This window comes from Solanum tuberosum, unplaced genomic scaffold, assembly GCF_000226075.1.
Source record: "Solanum tuberosum cultivar DM 1-3 516 R44 unplaced genomic scaffold, SolTub_3.0 scf00421, whole genome shotgun sequence".
Lineage (NCBI taxonomy): Eukaryota > Viridiplantae > Streptophyta > Magnoliopsida > Solanales > Solanaceae > Solanum > Solanum tuberosum.
Genome location: NW_006239343.1, coordinates 263,430 through 284,250, shown reverse-complemented (window position 1 = coordinate 284,250; position 20,821 = coordinate 263,430). Strand labels below are relative to the sequence as shown.

Here is a 20,821-nt window from a genome sequence, read left to right as displayed (position 1 = left end):
TATATTTTTTTTAATAAAGAATAAATTATTCTCAAAATTTAAATTCGAGACAAATAATTAAGAACAAATTTGCTTTTGTTTTTAATGTATGTATTATTTGAGACTTATAGTTAATAGTAATATTTCATTTACTTAATTTTTTTTTTATTCTTATTACATATTTTTGTTTTGAATAGAATAATGTTATGTGTTTATGTGAAGTTGTATCATACTAGTATTCAAGTTAGTTTGTTTATATTTTTATAATTGTAGTATTCAAGTTAGTTTATGCTTACCCAACTAATTATATGAGACATTTATTATTTCTGTTGATGATTTAAATAGATAAATAAAATAATTGAAAGTCAAGGTCATGGAAAGATAATAATTTAAGTATTTCTTTTTATTAGCAACTCAATATTTAATAAAAAAAAAGTTATGAACCTAATTACGAATAAAATACATAAACACACCTCTTAATTAATATTTTCACAAGAAGAATGGAAACACTTAACAAGTATTTATAAAAGGTTTATCGTTAGTGTATAATATTGTATAAAATTATGGTAATGTAAAAATATGGTCTACCTAGATATTATAATATTGATATTATATTAGAGTTGGTATATTTTCTAAAAAAGAGAAAAAGACAAAAATAAAAATTTACTAATTAAAAATTATTAGGAGCACTAAATTATGCAAACTAACATAATTATAAATACCATTTGTTTGTTGAATGCATACGATCAATTCGAAAACGCGATTGCGATTTCTCTTTTTCTCATCCAGCTACACTCATCGGCGGTCGAGGAATTAGATCGGCGATAACTTTCCGATATCTTCTCCAATTCCGGTAACTCCGGCCACCGGCACTATGAATGAGAAGGCCAACGTTACAAAGGAACTCAATGCCAAGCACAGAAAGGTTAAAATCGACTCAATTTTATGTATTGCGTTTGTTCTTATTTCAATTTTGATTGCGTTTGGTGCATGAATATGATTCGTTGTTCTTATGTTCCTTTTTATCGATTAATTAACGGTTGCTGTATTGATAATTAATAGCTGAACTTTGTGGTTATGATATTTTGATTGTTGAAGGTATGATCTGCTTCAAAACAGGTGGTTAATCTGTTTTCATGATGGAAATAGAGTGCTATATATTTAAAGGATCATTTGGCTACGAGAAAATGCATATATGTATTTTTTCATATCTGTCACCTCCCAGCAACAATAGGCACCAGGTACCTCTATCCACCAAGCTAGGACAGATGGGAGAAGAAATCACCTATTGTTTTTTGTCTTCGTTGAGATTTGAACCTCAGACTTCATTGCACACTATGTCACACCATTGGATGCTAGAAAATGGATAGATTTTCAGGAAAAAGAAGAAATATTATAGGTTTTGAACTGGCAGGGATGAAATTTTACTTCTCTTTTGCCTGATTAATGAAATTTCAGATGAAGTTTGAAATGAAGTCGGATTAACGTTGCTCTATTTGATGATTAATAATTGAATCCTTATGGTTATTATATCTTGAGAGATGAGTACTGAAGTGATGATCTGCTTCAAAACAGGCAGTCAATCTGTTGTCCTAATGGAAACAGAGTGCTATATGTTTAAAGGATCAATTTTTTATGCGACAAAATGGATAAAGAAGAAATGTTAGAGGTTTTGAACAGACAGGGGTGAAATTGGCTTCTGTTTGGCCTGATGAATGAAATTTCTACTGAAGTTTGTTTTCTAATAATAAGATAGATCAGAAGAACAACCAGCTTGATTTTTTTGAGCTATTAGGGGTCGTTCTACGTAGGATAAGATGGAATATTCCAGGATAAATTTATACTGTCAACCGAACACAATATAAATCTAATCCCAAATATCTTACCTTATCCGATCAGACTTGGGATTATTTTATGCCACCTTCCAGGTGGGATAAATTAGTCCAAAGATTATAATTCCAGGACCTTAATCCCGTGATAATTTAGTCCGCGTACCAAACGACCACGTAATTGATATGTCTAAATATTAGCTGATTCTAGCTAACATTGCTGATTATTTTAAATAAGAGATAATGGTCAAAAACACATTTGAACTATCACTTTTTTCGCAAGTTTCACACCCCAACTAGCAGTTGTTCCCTACTATCACCATCTATGTTAGGTCAGGTAGGAAAAGTAGACAACTACGAGTAGTTAAGCCAATCACTTACTGAAAGTGTACTCTTTCAGTGTTCTTAAATTGTAATTGCCAAAGTTATACTAGGACCCTTAGTTTGAGGCGTGAAATTATAAGTAGTACCATGGAAGTATTCTGCAAGAAAACACATGTTGTAATATTTCTTGTTGGTGTACTTTCACTTGCCTCGGAAAGGAAAAATGGAACTCTTTTCACAAATCAAAGCAAATAGCATGGCTTAACACATAGGATACTGGAGGGTAGGGAAGATTATCACCGATTCAGTGGTCTGATTTATATTTTTTCTCAGTAGTGCTTTTTTCCTACACAATTTGTTTCCTGGTTGATTTCATTTTCCGTTTTCACATGCATTTTGTTTCTATGTAATGCGGACTGTGTTTGTTGGCAGATTCTCGAAGGACTCCTTAAGTTGCCAGAGAACAAGGAGTGTGCAGATTGCAAAGCCAAGTATGTACATATATTTGAATTTGATAGTGTGGCATTCAGAACTTATGCTGCTGAGAGGATTGTTGACATTAAATGGAAACTGTCCTTAATATATGGACTATTTGATAATCTTGCAATGACTGTGTTCTTCTTTTCTTTGCTTTTTAATTCAATCCAGAGGTCCTCGATGGGCTAGCGTTAATCTGGGGATCTTCATATGCATGCAATGCTCCGGGATCCACAGAAGTCTAGGAGTGCACATATCAAAGGTAACTTATTGACTATTCTACCCTCACCATGTCTGAGATTTTCTAGATATATCTGAACTATGAAATGGTGCAACAATGCATGTCTTAATTTCTAGGTTTCATGACAATTGAAAATGATCATGGTCTACTAATAGTCCTTTTTTGTCTACTTATTAAGGCTAATATTCTTGATTGACGTAAGAACCATTTGAACTACTAAATATAAGTGCTTGTAGATACTAGTACAATGTCTTTCTATTCATAGATATGTGCCGCCTTTATACAGTTGGATACAAAATTATCTATTTTAGAAACATGAATTAAAGTAGTAGATTTTTTAGCCCGTTATAGCCATGGAGGAAAAATCGGACTATTCAGGGGAGCTGAAGTGGGTAAAACAATACTGCTTGTTTGGCAGAGTGGGTGAGAATATATATATATATTATTTTTTCTGATAATCATAATGTCCGATCCAACTTGCGTGCACTTCGACCAATGTTATGGGGCCTCCCACCAACACAGGTACCAATTAACTTTGTCCTCCAAGATTTGGACAGATGCCAAAAAATCACCTAGTATCTTTTGCCTCCTCTGGAAATTAACGTGAGACCTCTTGGTTCTCAACCCACTTTATTGACCACTAGACCACACTCTTGGGGGTGCTTTGAACTACTAAATATTATGTGGAAAGTACACTTTTCCTTTTTTCAGCTGACAGCCCCCTACTGAATACATTTATCCTTGGATCCCCAAGATGGAGATGGCTATACATCTACCTTAGTTATGACTTTATGATCGGCACTGAGAATGCCTTTACCAGTTACCATACATACATTAACGTACTTTATCTTCCCACCTGAATTTTATCTCAAGTGGAGGAATTGAAAGTTATTAATGTACTGTGCTTGAGCAGCACTCTACTTTTACTTGCCTCTATGGCTGAAGTAGTGCATCGAGTGGGACAACTTGTGCATTATATGCTGTTTGTTCAACTTGCCTCATAGTTTTAGGGTCTTGAGTAGAGAAGCTAGCTAGGATTGGCTACTCTGTTTCTAGGGCCCTCATTATTGTTATTTATAAATTTATTTCTGGTTATTAACCTTAGCCATAAATAACACACAATACATGCCTAGCATCATTTTTATTTATGACTACTGTTGGATATGTGAACGATTCTTATTAATTAAAAAATTTGTTCTGTTTTCTGTTGTTTGTGTATTTTTGCAGGTTCGATCAGCTACACTAGATACATGGCTTCCTGAACAAGTTGCCTTTATTCAATGTAAGGTTTTCCCCCCAAACTTTTTACCGTTTTGATGTTGATGTGATACAGAAGTAGCCCAAAACTGTTGATCCAATACATTAATGGCCTAATTGTATGTAATCCCTTTTCTGATGCTGGTATAGCAATGGGAAACGAGAAGGCAAATAGTTATTGGGAAGCACAGGTTCCTACAAATTATGATAGAGTTGGTATTGAGAATTTCATCCGTGCAAAGTATGTCCTTACTTATTCCTGGCTTAAGCAGTCCTTCAATCTAGTATTTTGCAACTTCATCCAAGGAACTATACTGTGTTTTGTCTAGGTATGAAGATAAGAGGTGGATCCCTAAGGAGACGGAGAAATCAGCTTCCAGGATTCAAGAAAGGAGGGCCACAGGGAAACAACAACAACATTCTGACAGAAGTGGGCTTGAGCATGCTAGTAACTCCGGTGGGTCATCTGTTGAGAGGGTAAGCTTACAACGCCCTAGCACAAAGCAAGACTTACCTGCTGCTAGATTCAGTATACCTCTGCCTCCAAGAGGGCCAGAGCAAGTAGGTCAAACTTATATTCACCAAGCTGGTTCTTTTAGATCTGTTCAAAACTTTGAATCTTACAGTTCAACTCATGAAAAGGTATCTTCGGGTGTGCTTCCTCACCAGACAAGTCAAACGATACAACCAATTGCAGTCACTGAATCTGCAAAGCAGGTCGCAGAAGTTGCTGATCCTCCTAAAGTTGAGACTGCTACTGATCTTTTCGACATGCTTTCTATGGATTCTCCAAGTGACAATTGCGCAAGTGCTGCTCCTGTAGAGGATAACACATGGACAGCTTTTCAATGTATGTGTTAAGTCAGTTTTGTTAGAATTGTCTTTTCTGTATCTTTACTAGGAGAGGTTGGTCAATCCCAGCAGAGACAAAATATTTAGTTGATCTCCTCCCATCTACCTAAGTCTTGGTGGACAAGTTATGCAAACCTAATTTTATTGATACTTTCCTCTTTATCTTGAGGTCTACATGGGTTCAAATCCCAATAGGGATAAAAAAAAAGTTGGATAATCTCCTCTCATTTGCCTAAGCCTTTGTAGGCAGAGTTGCCCAATAATAATTGTACTGGTGGAAGAGTTCTTGTTGCAGTTGGATTAGAGGTGCGTGCAGGTTTGCTAAGCCACCAGCATTATACCAAAAGAAAAAAAAAGAGCATGAGCATTCATTTGGCCATTTCTTTCTCTTTTTAGGATGATCCATAATTTTCAGTTCCTTCTTTTTCTACTTCTGGAAAGAGGGAAGAGAGAATGATAGTTTGAGAAGAGCAACAGCTTGAAAACACTCAGGAACCTGTATTACAGTTGCAATCTCGTTTCTTTAGCTCATTTTATTCTAATCAAACCTTTTAAACTTCTCAGCTTCTCAAGAAGAAGAAGAAGCAAAAAGTGGTGTTGCAAAATCTGATCATCGGAAATGCCAATCCGCTTCTGCAATTGATGATTTATTCAAGGATTCATCAACACTGTCATCATCAGTTTCAACTTCTTCCTTGTCCGAGAAGCTTCCGAAAGATGTCAAAAATGATATCATGAACCTTTTCGACAAGGTACTATATGCTATTTAATAATGGAGCTTTAGGGTTGTTGTTATTATTAATATTATTATTATTATTGTCATTGTTGAACTTAATTAGGGCAACATGGTCAGTGAGGATTCATATAGCTATTCTCAACTAGCATAGGATTGAGGCGTAGTTCTATAGAGTCAAAAAATCATTTAATCTAAAATGATGTACTTTCTTCAGTCCAATATGGTGTCACCATTTGCTATGCATCAGCAACAACTCGCCCAGCTAGCTCAACAACAGTCTCTTCTTATGGCTGCTGCCGCTGCTAGTGGCAATTTGAAAATCCCTGGGGATGTTCAACAAGGCCCAAATGGCTCCAACATAGTAAACCAAAGTTGGCCACATGTAGGCTATCAGTTCCCTGGAATGATGATGCCAGCCAGTGGAAAGACTGAACTGGAGAAATATTTGCAGGTAAAGTGCCTGAATGTTTAAAATTTTATTGAAATGTCGCCTATAGACTCTGCTAAAAACTGTTTTTCTTTGCTTGTAAACTAGGCGGGAGTAGCACATTCAGCTGGAAACTTTGTGCCAGTTTCGACATCCAGGTACGTACTACTTGTTATATGTCATTTGAGGACTGTTATAAATTGGTCTCATAACTGCTAGATTTAGATGCAACAATTTTTTTGGAAGGCATTATCTGAGGTGAAAAACCTGAATATAGGCTCTGTCTTAATTAAAAAAAAAAGTTAATTAGACACAGTCTATCCTCAAGTTTTTTCACTTCAGATTATGCCTTCTGTCCCATTTTTGATAGCTGTCTCATTGGCATGCCACCTGATTTTGAATGTCAAGTTTATACAATAGCATCTTGTTACCATCATTACCCTTTCTAAATTTCCATTGTTGGAGAACCAGTGCAACAATGTATGTATCTTATCACAATGACGGACGGATGCAATTTACTGTTGTCGAGTTCCTCTGAACCTAGTCTTTCGCTGCGTAGTTCAAATTATGTGCAAATATTTACAAAAAATGAAACATATAGTAGATATGAACCCATAAAGCTTAAATTCTAGATCCACCTCCACAGAATGCAATATACAAGGGAGTATAGCTGCTATAAACCTGGGCTCCCTTTTAACGTTTCCTCTTGTTTATTGCAGCGTTTATCAAATGGGACAGAATTATTCTGGCAATGGTACAGTTCCCTCTATGCCGAGCGGAGATGCTGCAACTACACTTTCATCAAGTTCTACACAATCGACAAAAGAAGATGACTTTTCATCTTTGACTCAAGGCATGTTCTCGAAACGCTGAAACTTTTTAAGTATACTAGTTTTCGGATCATAGTATACATATAGAGTTTTAATAGAAAAATAGCTACACACGGAGGGATATGCGTTACTTTGGAGATTTTAAATTATTGTAAAAAACGCAACATTCAGTTTTCTTCATATCTGTTGATTAATATTTGTAGGTAGAATAATAAAGATATTGAACAGTTCATCTAAGAACAGAAACAGCTAAAGTTAAACTAAAATTAGATTTATTTAACGTATTTCAATGCTCAACTCAGTTTAGCAATTTTATTTATACATTTGGGGTCAACTGGTTTTGTAATTCTTATCTTGTTTAGTTATATATATTTTTACAAGAGATTTTTATACAAGAGTTATTTGCTGCGTCGTAAAATTATACCAAGCTATCGTGTGAGATGCTTGAATTGTGAGATTATGAAAGCTGTAGCATTACAAGCGAGCAATGGTGGAGTTAGGATTTTCACTAAAAAAATTTAAAATATAAAACAGCAAACATAAACTCAAAGGGGATTCATTATCTACTATATATACGTAAGGAAAAAAATTTGACTTGCTTCCATCCACTGTATTACTGCAACTATTGGCACAGAGTTAGCTGATGCTTATTCTCGAGATACTTCATTGTGCCATTAGGATTTCATTTTTCTAGTATGTTGATCAAAATGAACTCCTGCCTCCATCATTTGTTTCAAATTTATGTTCCTAGAAGGAAGATAATTATATTGACCAAAATGAACTTTTGCCTCCCTCATTTCTTCCAAATTTATGTTCCTAGAGGGGAGATAATCAAATTATGTGATTAGGTCTTCCAAAAGCAAAGGAATGGTGCATTTTTTAACAAGAACTTTATGTGAGAGTTGAAACCCCAAAAGAAGAATTGGGAATTTTTTTGATAGGGGATCATAGCGTTTTTTCTTGGAGATGGAAAATTCACTCACGATTCATTTGGTATCTAAATATATGGTTTGTTTCTATGAATTTTTCAAGAACATTTTTTGAAAAGAAAAGAAATATTTGTACTGGCTTCTCGCCTAGAACCATAAAAGGAATTCAATCACTACTAAATGGTATCTTTATTGGTGCATCAATGTCGATAGATGCATTCACCATAGTTTTAGCATTACGGCAAACTTGTGTAAAATATATAGTTGATTTGGGCGCTCTAGCCAAAATGATTTCCATAACTACGTTCTCATACACAAGAATAGAATTCCCTTGTTAGTCGACTTTTATAGCAAATTCTATTTGTTCTTCGCCACTTTGGGTTGTGGAGCTTACTTCCTAGCTCTAGTGTGAGTAGTGACTAGCGTTATAGGTCGTCAAAAACTTGTGCACTGAACATGTAGCTTTACTGAATCAATGTGACACTGTGAGATAGGGTCAATTTTGATACAACAACAATCTACTCAATATCTTCCTCAGGCAAGACACTAAATATTTATAACGGTTTGGTAGTTTAAATCGAGATAGTATTGGTCAACAAATTCATATGGCTTGTGAGATACAGCGATAAAAAATAATCGAGTTAGGGTTGTGAACTAGAAGTGCTACTAGTCTCACTTTAGGAATCACAAGGAATACAAATGATTGGCACATGAGCTACTATAAGTGTTTCAAACGTTGGATCAATCATATGACAAATGTTTATCGTACTCAGCTGTTGATAGTTTGAGACTTATGACTTCTCATATGCAAAAACTTGTAGAAAGAAAAAGATAAAATTTTACATAATAAAAACAAGTATAAATTTAGAATGGCAATGGGAGTCAGATTCCTACAAGGACCTCAAGTTACAACAACTACGCCTCAATCTCAAACAAGTTGTGATCAGGCTATATGAATCCTCGCTAGAACAACCTCAAGTTAATATAAAATAATGATTGGGTTTACAATCAAGTATCTATAGATATTCCATGGATTTCATAATACATATACAGGATCTGAGCATAGTTCCTGTGAACCTCATAAGTTACTGTAGATCCGCCTCCGGTAAGAGTGTAAAATGTCATGTTCCACGACATCGAGCGAGCTGAGATCTGCAGAACATCATAATCTTTAGCTTAGTAGATCATCAAACTGGATCATTAGGATATATGAGTTTCATATTCATGTCATATAAATAAGTGTTACTCAGTATGTCAAATAATAGAATTCAAATAGAAATATTATATACAACTTCAACCATGACATATAGGTGCAAACTTTTTATGATGACTAATAATGTGGATGTTGCATTTTAAAGTAGCTTGTAACTTTGGGGGCGGCCTAAAGCATTTTGGATTCACGTAAAGTCTGAGAAAGAGTTGCACTCCAATGGGGTGTGGTGCAGGCAATCTACCCTGACGCAAGCATCAACTCGAACCCGTGACCTATGGATCACAACGAGAGAATTTTACCGTTGCTCCAAGATTGCCTTCAAAGTAACTTGTAGTTTTCATACATAAAAAGTATTTTGGTCGGTGAATTTTACTCCTTGTATGATGAGTAAAGGTAAGTAACCAGCTTCAGTTTCCAAACCAAACTCAGGATGGTAATAGCTTGTTTCGGAGACCAAAAGGGAATAAAATGCATGCAAATCAAATCAAATCAAATTTAAGGACTAGCATAGACACTTGCAATGGCGTCTTCCATACCATTTCAGCAAATTGTCAGCCATTTAATCTAGGATATAACGGTCAACAACACATCGGAAACATCACTTTTTGCAAGTTTCCACCTGAACTATCATATGTTTACGGTTCCTATCTGAACTATCGCCAACTATTTATCAAAACACACATCGACTAGTATATGATGGTGTGTAGTGTACACACTCTTTTTTTGTTTAAAAATGGTGTCGAATGGTACTCCATGCGGATGATTAGAGGAATTAATTAGAAAATCTAAAATAAATGATGAAAAGCACACTTGAAATGTCACTTTTTTACGAGTTTATTATCTGAACTATCCAATGTTTGCGTCTCCTACTTGAATTATCGTCAATTATTATCAAAACATATCTCGAAATTAACGAGTCAACTGTCGTGCGAACAAAATTTTATTGGCAAATTAACTTGTCACCTGCCTTTTGGTGATCGTACTCTAACAGTTGGTCTAGCTAGCTTCAATGTGTGTTTTGATAAATAATTGGTGATAGTTTAGGACAATACTAATTTTTTTAAAAAAATTGGTGTAGTTCAGGTAGAAAACGCAAACGCCTGATACTTCAGGTATGAAACTCGCAAAATGTGATACCTCAAGTGTGTTTTTGACCACTATCTCTTAAATCTAACTAAGTTCAACTCCCATCTTGGAAAAGTACAAGGTAAGGTACGAGTTTAGCTAAACAGGCTAAACCCGTAGCTTTGGCCCATACCCTATTTATATGTCGAGAAATGTACAAAATATGTTCAAGTATTCAATTTCGGACCTAGTAACTCAAATGATCAGTGAATTCAGTAGTAAACTAAATCTATAAAGTTCAAATCTTGGATCACCTCTAAGCTCACCGTCGAACAATGCATATGATTCCATCATAATGGAACTAAAACTTCTCTTCACCCTTGCAAAACTTTAGTTGGGTAATAAAACAAATCAAAAGAGTATGTCTTGCATACCTATGAGGCGGAAGAACCAGCCGAAGTATTCTTTAATCCCATCACCAGTTTCTGTCCCGGTTCAATTCGATAAAAAGTAACTGCAAACCAAACAACTGCAACTCAGGGTTCGATAAATGATGTTCCATACATGAGTAGAAGGAGCATTACACTACTCTGATGCATCCGAATTCACTACTTATAGTGCTATAATCAACTAATTCACTAATGGTCATCATAGATCAACAGGGAATTTTATCAATTTTCTCAGTTAGAACTGCACTCTGAATTTGAGTAGCACATTTGGTTTTATCTGAACCACTGTGAAGTCTTTTCTCGACATTGCAGATCCATTGACCACAAAGAAAGTACTAAAAAATTAAATGGATGGATTACTTCAATTACCTACATCGCCTGCTTGCCACTTCTTCGAGACCATGTAATCTCTAAGTCCTTCCAGCACATACATTTTACTCCTAGAATTAGGCCAAAATCGGAAGTGAAAATTCCATTCCTTGCCGTCAGTATCCAGTATATTAATGGGGATCTTGTGTGGCCCAGAAAGGGGAGGAAAATAAGCCTACAAACAGGAAAGCTTAGAACAACAATAACATACCCAATGAAATCCCACAAGTGAGGTCTGGGAAGGGTAGAGTGTACACAAACCTTACCCCTACCTCGTGGAGGTAGAGAGGTTGTTTCCTAAGGAGCCTCAACTCAAGTGCAGCAAATCAAAGTAGTTATGAAAAGAAAATGTGACAGTGAAAAATTGGCAAGAGAAACTTACTGAAATAAAAGATGTCGCAGGAATCAAAAATATAAAAAACAGTGGATATTTACATTTACCCCATAACACACCTTGCTGAAGAAGGCATGAAATTCGAGGAAAAGATAGAAACTCACCTCAGCACACTTTTTGGGAATCACAAGACGTGATAGTGCGAGATCAGCATCACTGGCAGACAACGATTTTTGAAACAAAGGGGTGACCACACGCCCACAGCTAAGGTATGTCAAGGAGCACAAGAATATCAATCATTAAATTCAAAGTGCAGCTGAAGAGAGATCTTGTTGTCAACCAAGTTTAGGACTCATTTTTTTTGCACTTAATGAAAGTTCGCATCATAATGATTCAAATCTCAGTCATTAAGTGCAGTTAATTTTTTAAAAACAATTACAACCACTTAATGAATTAGAATAGATCTGAATAAGTAAAGAACCATAACAAAATCTTAATGCGATTAAGATGTTATATATTCACCAATTTCTGCAAATATGACATTTCACCACTAGTCCATCCACTTTCACATCTAACCACCGCCATCGCCACCACCCACCATCATCAACTACCACCACCACCGGCAATCACCACAGTCAGTCGTCACCACCAATCACCATTACCACAACAGTCATCAAACACTTTTAACAAGCATCACCATTATATATTGTCAATCACACTATTAGTACTGCCACAATTAGTTGTCATTATCATCCACCATAATTATAAGCCTCCACCACCATCAACCACCACTATTAAACAGCATTGTTAGCCACCACCCACAACCATCACCATCAGCGAACACCACCACCCTCTATCGGCACACAACCACCACCATTAGCCATAACACCACCAACCACCATATAATTTTTATTTAAAATATTTTGTTGATATAGTATCTTATTTGAGTTTTATATTTATTAATTTATAAATAAAGATAGGTTTTATACATTAAGATGTTGAGGAAACAAACAATCGTAATTATATAGTATTCAAATCCTAATACAACATTTTAATATTCAGATAAGTATTCAAATTTACACGTTTTAATCGAAATACACGTCTTAATATTCAATCAAATTCAAATGTTTTAATCTTAACAAAAACAATCAGGTACTTATTCATCTCCATATCCGAGAACTGAAAACGAGAGCAAACTTTATTTGTGTACATACCACTTATTTTATTTGCAAAACAAATGGCTTCAGTGTTCTCCCTTTCTAGTCTTCGGAGGCCAAGATGACTGAGTATACAACAAAGGATATTTTATGGAGATCTTCTGCAACTTTGACTCTGTGACACGAGGCCTGTACTGAGGTTCTATCACGGTTTGTGTGGCATCCAGCTGAGATTCTTCAGTTAGTACTGGAGTTTCATGGGACAAGCAGCGATTCCGTGCCTGCATTAAATAAAATTAGAACTTCATAGCATTGATCTCCTCGACCTCAATAGGAATGGCAATAGAATAAAGAACATTTTGAAGCATACCCTGATAGTTCTAACCTAAAAGTGTTGAGCTTGGCAAAGTTGAAAAGTTCGGAAAGTAGGGAGAAGTGTTGCGACAAACATAGTTCAAAGTAGAGTAGAAGTTACTATATGTCTAAAAGTCAATATTTGAAAGATTCAAGAGAAAACTGGAAATGGTATATGAGCAGCTCTGTTAAGCTAGATAACAGTTGTCAATGGATCTTACCAATTGCAACCGTCCAAAAGTCAGCTATGACTGATAACCCCAGAGCTTCCATTGCTCTAGGAACTTTAACAAGATTCAGCAAATAAATGATGAAACATGTTCTACATGTCAACAATAAACTAAACTCCTGTTGCATATAGTACAAAGCGGATGGAGGAAGACGAAGCTGAATTCTCTAGAATCATTTTAAGTGAAGGTGTTAATGACCAACCCAAGAGATGGCCTTGTAATTAGGAACAGATTTCTTGGAGACAAAAATGCGCTGTGAATTGTGATCACAAATTTCAGATTAGAAAGGAGGGCACATATCTAGGAAGCAGCCATCATGGTTAATGCTCTTGAACTCAGTTGGAAATACTCCATCATAAGTGGATTTTGGTGGGAGCAGGCATTCAACGTTGCATTTTCTATTATAGATGGTAGATTGTGATAATGATGGATTCAGCTATGCACGTCAATAGGTCATCAGATGAAGGCATACTAAACTGTGCTAGTTGGCATTGTAAGTTGGAAAGAAAGTGAGAGAGAGATGGCCGACAAATATTGACAAATGATCTGGAGGGAGTAAAAACGAGTCAACTACAAATTAAAAATGCCTTAAATATTCTTACAAGAATGAAGTTCTTCTTTGAGCACTCCATGCACATAATTCCACCAAAATCCAACAGCAGATATGAATTGAAAGACACAATACATCCACAATGGATCAACTGCAACGTAAAAATATCACTGCTAAGAAATGATTCTCACAGAGTGTACGATATACACATGAACAAAACCCTTCATTCATAGACATATCTATCTTTGTATATACACAACTATGACTGATACCTTTTCCACTAACCTTCCCACAAGATTCACAATCTCTCCAGCCATCGTCACTTGAATGGAAAGTCACACAGAACCTCCCGTACTCATATACAGAACTGAAGGAAAATAAGAAGTAATCAGGCCAATGAAAGTCTCATGTATCAGAAGAAAGATTGCATTTATTAATAGCCTTGCAAGCCTCAACATATTACAGCACATTAAGCCAAGTAACGGGGAGAACTCGAATCTCTTCATCGCACTCAGCACAATTATGACACACACAATTTTCTTGACACAAATTATCATCACAAAGAAAGCATTTTTTCACATCTCCATTTACTATGTGAGGCAAGGGTTCTGCACCATAAACTTTTTTTGGTTTACTGGATTCTAAATATATTATTTACACGCATCAAATGAACTTTTAAACATAAATACAAATTTTAAGCTAAAGCTATTGGAGTTCTGTCAAATCCGTAGGTAAAGTATTGGCTTTGCCCCAGCAAATACACGATTTGAACTAAAGCTATTGGATTAGGCCAAACCCATAGTTCCAAACATGGGGGCAATTTAATTTAAATACTAGGATAGCCACAATAGGCATTCGTAACTGAATTTTAAATTTAATTTTTTCCACATTTGTAGTGAATTTCTTAATACAAATACATATAGGCAGAGTAGATTGTAAATTTATGGTTCTGCACCATAATCTTTTTTTTGTTTACTGCATTTTAAATATATTATTAATACATATCAAACAATTTTTTAAGAGTTAAATGGTAAAAAACACATCTAAACTATCACTTGCGAGTTTCATACCTCAACTTTCCATTATTCTCTTTACCTACCTAAACTATCACCATTTCACAAGTTCATACGACATCTATCACTCCATTTGTATTAAAATTCAAAACACACCTCGACTCCAAGGTGTGTAGGCCAACTCAGCATCGACATGTGTTTTAATACAAATGGATTGATAGTTTAGGCAGGTAAAGAAACAATGGATAGTTGAGATATGAAACTCGCACTCCATTTCTATTAAAAGACATCTCAATGCTGAGTTGGCCTACACACCTTAGAATCAAGGTGTGTTTTAAATTTTAATACAAATGGAGTGATAATTAACGTATGAACTCCTAAAAAGGTGATAGTTTAGGCAAGTAAAGAGAACAATGCATAGTTGAGATATGAAACTCGCACTCCATTTCTATTAAAACACATCTCGATGCTGAGTTGGCCTACACACTTTAGAATCAAGGTGAGTTTTAAATTTTAATACAAATGGAGTGATAATTAACATATGAACTCATGAAAAGGTGATAGTTTAGGCACGTAAAGAGAACAACGGATAGTTGAGATATGAAACTCGCTAAAAATGATCGTTTAGGTATGGTTTCTACCACTTTTAAACATATCTATAAGTTTTGAATTAAAGCTATTGAATTCGGGTTCTATTTGGGGGCATTTGTAAAAGTTAAAAAAAAAAAAACTTACGCGCAACGATGACAAAGCTGAGCGAATTTGCCACTGCGAAGGCGCCAGCCATTTCTGAAGGTAACTGAGTTTGATGAATCTTCACATTGAAAGCAGAAAGTTGTTGTTGAAGAAGAAGGAGAAGCCATTGAAAGAGAAAAAGAAGAAAAAAGGAAACCCTAAAAACAGAGCAAAGACAAAATTTTCAGAATGGAAACTGATTAGTATTCAAAAAAAAGTGGTGATTAACATTTAACATAAACAGAGAGATAATTATGTGATTAATCTGTTCTCTCAAATAAGGAAATTAGCAGTTAAACAAGATTAATTATTATTTGTTACCCTAAATACAAAATTGAAAATGAAGAATTGAGTCCAATTTGGTAGGTTGATGAAAGGGAATACATTGGATTTTGGGACCATTTAAGACATATTAGACCAAAACATGGCTCGCACTAGAAAGCTTCGAGTTCAAGTCTTTTGCGAATAGAAAAACTTTTGTTGGGAGCATTTTGGTAAGTATTCTTTCATTTTTAACTAAAAAGTTTAAGTTCGAGTCTTCTGGGTTTGGAATTGCTTTTGTTAGGGAGCGTGAAGTCATCAATGTTAAATTTTTCGGCGCAAATTCAAATTTGATCGGACTTCAATGTGAAAATTGGTCAGGTGGAAAATCAAAAGAAAAAAAACTTAGAAATGAACCTTGTAATGTCTAAATCTCAATTTGGTTGAGCTTTAATAAAGATATCGAATATCGAGACGGAAAAAAAAAAGAGTCATATTAGAAATGTATACAAATTCGGAAATTTACCTATTTTAAAACAACTTCAAACATGCATTGTTTGAAATTGTGAAGTTCAAACAAAATAATCAAACCTCATGCATATATTTGAAAATTCATTTAATTTTTGCTTAAATTTTATCTAGATGTGGCTCAATTTAGTGAATTTTGCTTACACTTCAATTATTTTTGTCTAAACTTCGGCTAGTTTTTTGAAAATTTTATGCATGTATAATTGAAATTAAGTCATTTTTATATGAACTTGGATCATATAAATTATAAGCACGGCGTGTTTAAAATTGTTATGAAATAAATAAACAATGAATTTATGTAAAGAAAGTATATACATACTACTAAATAGTGGCATATCAAAATTATTTTTTTATAAAGTTTTTACATAGTGATAAATTAGTGATAGAACTATTATTATATTCGTAATTTATTTTATATGATTGTAATATTCAAAATTTACAACACGACTAATCTGTTTAAAGTGATAGCAATAATACATGTGATATAAATGAATTTTGGTTCACTTAGAAAATAAAGCTAGTAAAGTGTTAGGCGCAATCTCAAAATTTATGTCATGAGAAATTTAATATCAAAACTTAACTTCAAAAGCTTGAATAATAGAGCAACATATTATATAGTATTGTATATTAGGTATAGGTATATAAATATCATACTTATACATTAAAGGTTATACATATATCTTGAATTTGTTTCCTTCTTTCATCTTTATATCGTGCGACGAAGTTTGAAAAAATAATTTATCATTTGTTTCTATATATAATAATCGCGTGATGTGGCATCTGAAGTACTCCAAGTTATCCACAAGGCATGAGTAGGTGTAAGGGGCAGACTCGTGCTTGAGTCATCCAATCTAGATTACAAATATATAAACTAAAATAAAACGTAAATTATATATTTTAAAGGTATATGTAGTAGAAAAAATGTTAAAATTGTTATGAAAAAAATATTTAAAGTATAGAAAAATAAAAGATATAGCTAAAGAACTTGAGGAAGAGAGATATATTTTATTTTTTACCCTTCAAACTGATGCATATATGAAGAAAATTATAATGAAGTATATTTTATAAAGGTGGACACTCTGCATGCATTGATATCATGTATTAATATATATTTTAAAAAGTTATCTGTTTGAACTACTCTCAAATTACCTGCTTGATTGTAAGTTTCTTCGAAAAATTATAAAAGTACTTAAATATACATATAATTTAGTGTATTCATAGCAATAGTATTTCACTTGGACTGGGCTGTTAATGGGTTGTGTTGGGCCCTATCAGAAGAATGTCGAATGCATTTTGTGCATGTCTTTTTCTATAAATTTTTTAGGTAGGGGGTGGGGCATGTTTGTATTAGGCATAATATATAAATATGACCATTAACTTGGCTTTAACGGATAACTATGTCCTTCAACTTTGAGTGTGCACAAGTAATACCTAAACTTGTATAAAATTGAACAAGTAGACACATGTCCTACATAACATAATACATGTACGACAGAAAATTGTCATGTAGGGTGTCATGTAAGACGAAGTATTTAAAGTAATTTCATACTTCGAATTCAAACTGATTAAGAATGAAAAAAATATTTATCACTTCACATGTTCTACTTAGCATAATACACGTAGGACGTAATGTAGGACACAAATTACTATGCAGGATGATACGTAAGACGAATGTGTCTATTTGTTCAATTTTATACAAGTTTAAGTGTCTACTTGTGCACACCCAAAATTTGTCAACTGACGGTAATTCAAGGGTCATATTATGTATTATGCCTTTGTATTATACTATTAACATAATATTTACCTTTATTTAAATCATGTTTTTGCACGGATTGTTATTATTTTGGGACGGTTTTTAATTTCACTCTCAAATTAGAATGGTAAGTGTTTTTTTTTTTAAATCTTTCGTTAGGCATAAGTTTAGAGAACTATTGTCTCGCTTTGACATAAGTTTTATGCGACATAAGTACCGTGGAAATTAAGTTATGCAAGATGAGTTATAGGCATAATCCATAAATGTGTCCTTCAACTTGGCTTCAATTGACATCTATGCCCTCCAATTTTGAGTGTGCACAAGTAGACACTTAAACTTGTATAAAATTGAACAAATAGACACATTCGTCTTACGTATCATCCTGCATAGTAATTTGTGTCCTACATTACGTCCTACGTGTATTATGCTAAGTAGAACATGTGAAGTGATAAATATTTTTTTCATTCTTAATCAGTTTGAATTCGAAGTATGAAATTACTTTAAATAAAAAACACTTTACTCTTTAAAGTGAAATCTTTCGATAAATTAACCGGACTCTAACACAAATACCTAACATGGCAGAGATAGATGAAAACATACATTACTCTAGCACAAGCAATATCAAAAGTTGTAATGATTAGATATAATGTTAGGACTTCTTTTAAGCATAAATAATTTCAAATAGTACTATAAATGTTAATTATTTACACAAAGCATATAACATGGTTAATGTCAGTGTTACCATTGAGAAAACATTAATAGAACAATTTTTTTCCGTGTATTTAGATAATTGTTTTAGAGTTTGACTAATCTGAATAAATGTCTGAAGATTTCATTTTGTGGTAAGATATTTTCTATATATATACCAAGGGCGACTTTATTCACAGGGAGCTCAAATCAATGGCGAAATAAATTTTTCACTAAGAGAATTCAATATATAAAGAAGTAAATAAACAAAGATATTAACAAGATTTGAAATTGGCTATAAATTCATAAAAATGATGTTGCCATTTGATGTACAATGCAATTTTCTCGTGAAAGAGGTTCAGGTGGATCATTACACCCTTAACTTAAATATGAGATTTCTAATTAAAATAAAGGGGTATTAGACACTCGTCATAATCATTTTTCATTGATGATAGTAGACAAAGAAAAATATGAAATTTATGAGTGTGTACTGCCATCTCAAGATATAATGCGTATAATAGTTGAATTCACTGTTAAATACTTATAAATATTTATTAGTAAATGTCTTATTACTACATAAACTGGATTTAAAAATTACTATTTTTTTGTGAATTCAAAATCGAGTCTCTAAATTCCATCGATACTAAAAGAATATTACTACAAATACATTAGTTGAACAACGATAGAGTACATGCAATTCTATTTATTATATTTTGACTTGAATTAAATTAATTTAACACAAGAATTTGTTATTCTCCATGACAAAAAAAATATAATTCTATTTTAATAAACTCTATTTAGATTATGGAGAGTCTTGATTATGTCAATTTTTTTTCTTAATAGATAAAAAAAAAATGTATAGACTCAAGACTTTGCATTTCAAATTACATAATTCTACGTGCTTCAAAATTTTAAAATATTCCCTTACATGGCTCCAACAAACAACATAAGAAAGTCAATGACCACCACGTTTAATTTTTGTCTTGTATTTTTTATTTATTTATTTATTTCGTCTAAATTATGGTCAAGCATGAAATACTATAATTATAAGAAATAAATTTGAATTCGCACGTCGTATGATAACACTCTCAACTAATTATTTCCATTCCTAGAAATTTGAACTCAAGGTATATGATCGTATGATTCATTGATTTGGATATGAATTCTGCATAAATAATATTTGTGTAATTCTAATAAGCTATATTATGCAAATAAAAAATTGAATAGCTAATGCATGAGCAACTAAACTCTACATAACTAATTTCGACATAAAATAATATATAAATTATTTCCTATAACCAATTTCTATATATTATTAATTTACATAACTCCAAATTAACTATCAAATGATTCCTAATTAATTAATTTGACGTTGACTGTTAGCCTACTATAACCCTCTTTATTTTTTATTCAAATTTAGAAATCAAATAATGTAAATAAATTCGAACAGACCAAAATTAGAAGAAGAAAAAAAGACAATATAACAACAAAGAACAAATTAGAACAGGTACCTCATCATTTAGTATCATTGTCTGTCCACCACATCATTAATTTATTTTCGTTTTAATTGATTTATTTTATATATATTTTTATCTTATTTGTAATTTTTCAATTTTAATTTTATATATTATATATTTAAGATTACAAAATTAAATAATATTTTAATATATTCTATAAATATTTAATTTATAATAATAATATCTAAAAAAATTTCACTTTATTAAATTTCATATCGAATCAAAATTGAACAAATAAATAAAATGGAAATTATATTATTATTATTATTATTATGTTGACTACAATTCAAACTTGTCCCCCACAACACCTACCTAGCTCCATGAAAAAATATTCAATTTTTTTCGTAAAGCAACTATCATTTTTCTTTTCTTATTCGAATATTCGATACTTATTAAGGTGATCAATTAAAAAAATTTGATCAATTAAAAGTTAACAAAATATAATAATATATTCAGTGAAATTCTATAAGTGAAATCTTAAAGAATAAAATGTATCAGACTTTACCATCATTTTGTAAAGGTAGAAGAACCGTTTTCAAAAAATCCTCAACTCAAATACAAAAAAAGTTAACGAAACACGGTTAGAGATTGCAATGGGCGGTGCGGGGCGGGTAACCCACAAAACATTTAACCCGCTCCGCTTTTGCCCCGCATAATTATTTTCAACTGCTCGACCTTGCCCGCATCCCTCCCCGCTCCACCTCATTTCTATATATGATGTAATA

The 20,821-nt window shown here is 33.3% G+C and overlaps 2 protein-coding genes across 6 annotated transcripts; one reads left to right on the top strand and one right to left on the bottom strand.

The window, feature by feature from the left end:
- Positions 1-713: 713 nt before the first annotated feature.
- On the top strand, positions 714-7,249 carry LOC102591862 (probable ADP-ribosylation factor GTPase-activating protein AGD5). Of its 2 annotated transcripts, XM_015303239.1 has the most exons (12): positions 714-904; positions 1,078-1,220; positions 2,565-2,623; positions 2,781-2,871; positions 4,078-4,132; positions 4,258-4,348; positions 4,437-4,668; positions 4,750-4,957; positions 5,524-5,711; positions 5,910-6,146; positions 6,231-6,280; positions 6,842-7,249. In XM_015303239.1, the coding sequence occupies exons 2-12, from the start codon at positions 1,116-1,118 to the stop codon at positions 6,993-6,995; spliced, it is 1,470 nt and encodes a 489-aa protein (XP_015158725.1). In that variant the 5' UTR covers positions 714-904; positions 1,078-1,115; the 3' UTR covers positions 6,996-7,249. The 2 variants fall into 2 exon arrangements, with proteins under 2 accessions (XP_015158725.1, XP_015158726.1); XM_015303240.1 differs by lacking the exon at positions 1,078-1,220.
- A 1,469-nt stretch (positions 7,250-8,718) lies between these two features.
- Positions 8,719-15,572, bottom strand: LOC102590831 (B3 domain-containing protein Os07g0563300-like). Of its 4 annotated transcripts, none has more exons than XM_006362875.2 (8): positions 15,351-15,572; positions 13,888-13,969; positions 13,655-13,753; positions 12,616-12,749; positions 11,476-11,575; positions 10,978-11,152; positions 10,594-10,673; positions 8,719-9,033 (listed from the first exon to the last, which is right to left on the bottom strand). In XM_006362875.2, exons 1-7 carry the CDS (start codon positions 15,476-15,478, stop codon positions 10,594-10,596), a joined length of 798 nt encoding a protein of 265 aa, XP_006362937.1. In that variant the 5' UTR covers positions 15,479-15,572; the 3' UTR covers positions 8,719-9,033. The 4 variants fall into 4 exon arrangements, with proteins under 4 accessions (XP_006362937.1, XP_006362939.1, XP_006362938.1 ...); XM_006362877.2 differs by having other exon boundaries at positions 10,982-11,152; XM_006362876.2 differs by having other exon boundaries at positions 11,476-11,557.
- Positions 15,573-20,821: the final 5,249 nt, after the last annotated feature.

Bases quoted from the DNA above. Each gene is read 5' to 3' on its own strand.
- LOC102590831 (XM_006362875.2), bottom strand. From the start codon at position 15,478: ATGGCTTCTCCTTCTTCTTCAACAACAACTTTCTGCTTTCAATGTGAA. The intron at 13,970-15,350 runs GTAAGTTTTTTT...ATTTTCCTTCAG, and splicing joins CAGCTTTGTCATCGTTGCGC to TTCTGTATATGAGTACGGGA. The intron at 11,576-12,615 runs ATATCCTTTGTT...GACATACCTTAG, and splicing joins TTGCAGAAGATCTCCATAAA to CTGTGGGCGTGTGGTCACCC.
- LOC102591862 (XM_015303239.1), top strand. From the start codon at position 1,116: ATGATGGAAATAGAGTGCTATATATTTAAAGGATCATTTGGCTACGAG. The intron at 2,872-4,077 runs GTAACTTATTGA...GTATTTTTGCAG, and splicing joins TAGGAGTGCACATATCAAAG to GTTCGATCAGCTACACTAGA. The intron at 4,133-4,257 runs GTAAGGTTTTCC...ATGCTGGTATAG, and splicing joins ACAAGTTGCCTTTATTCAAT to CAATGGGAAACGAGAAGGCA.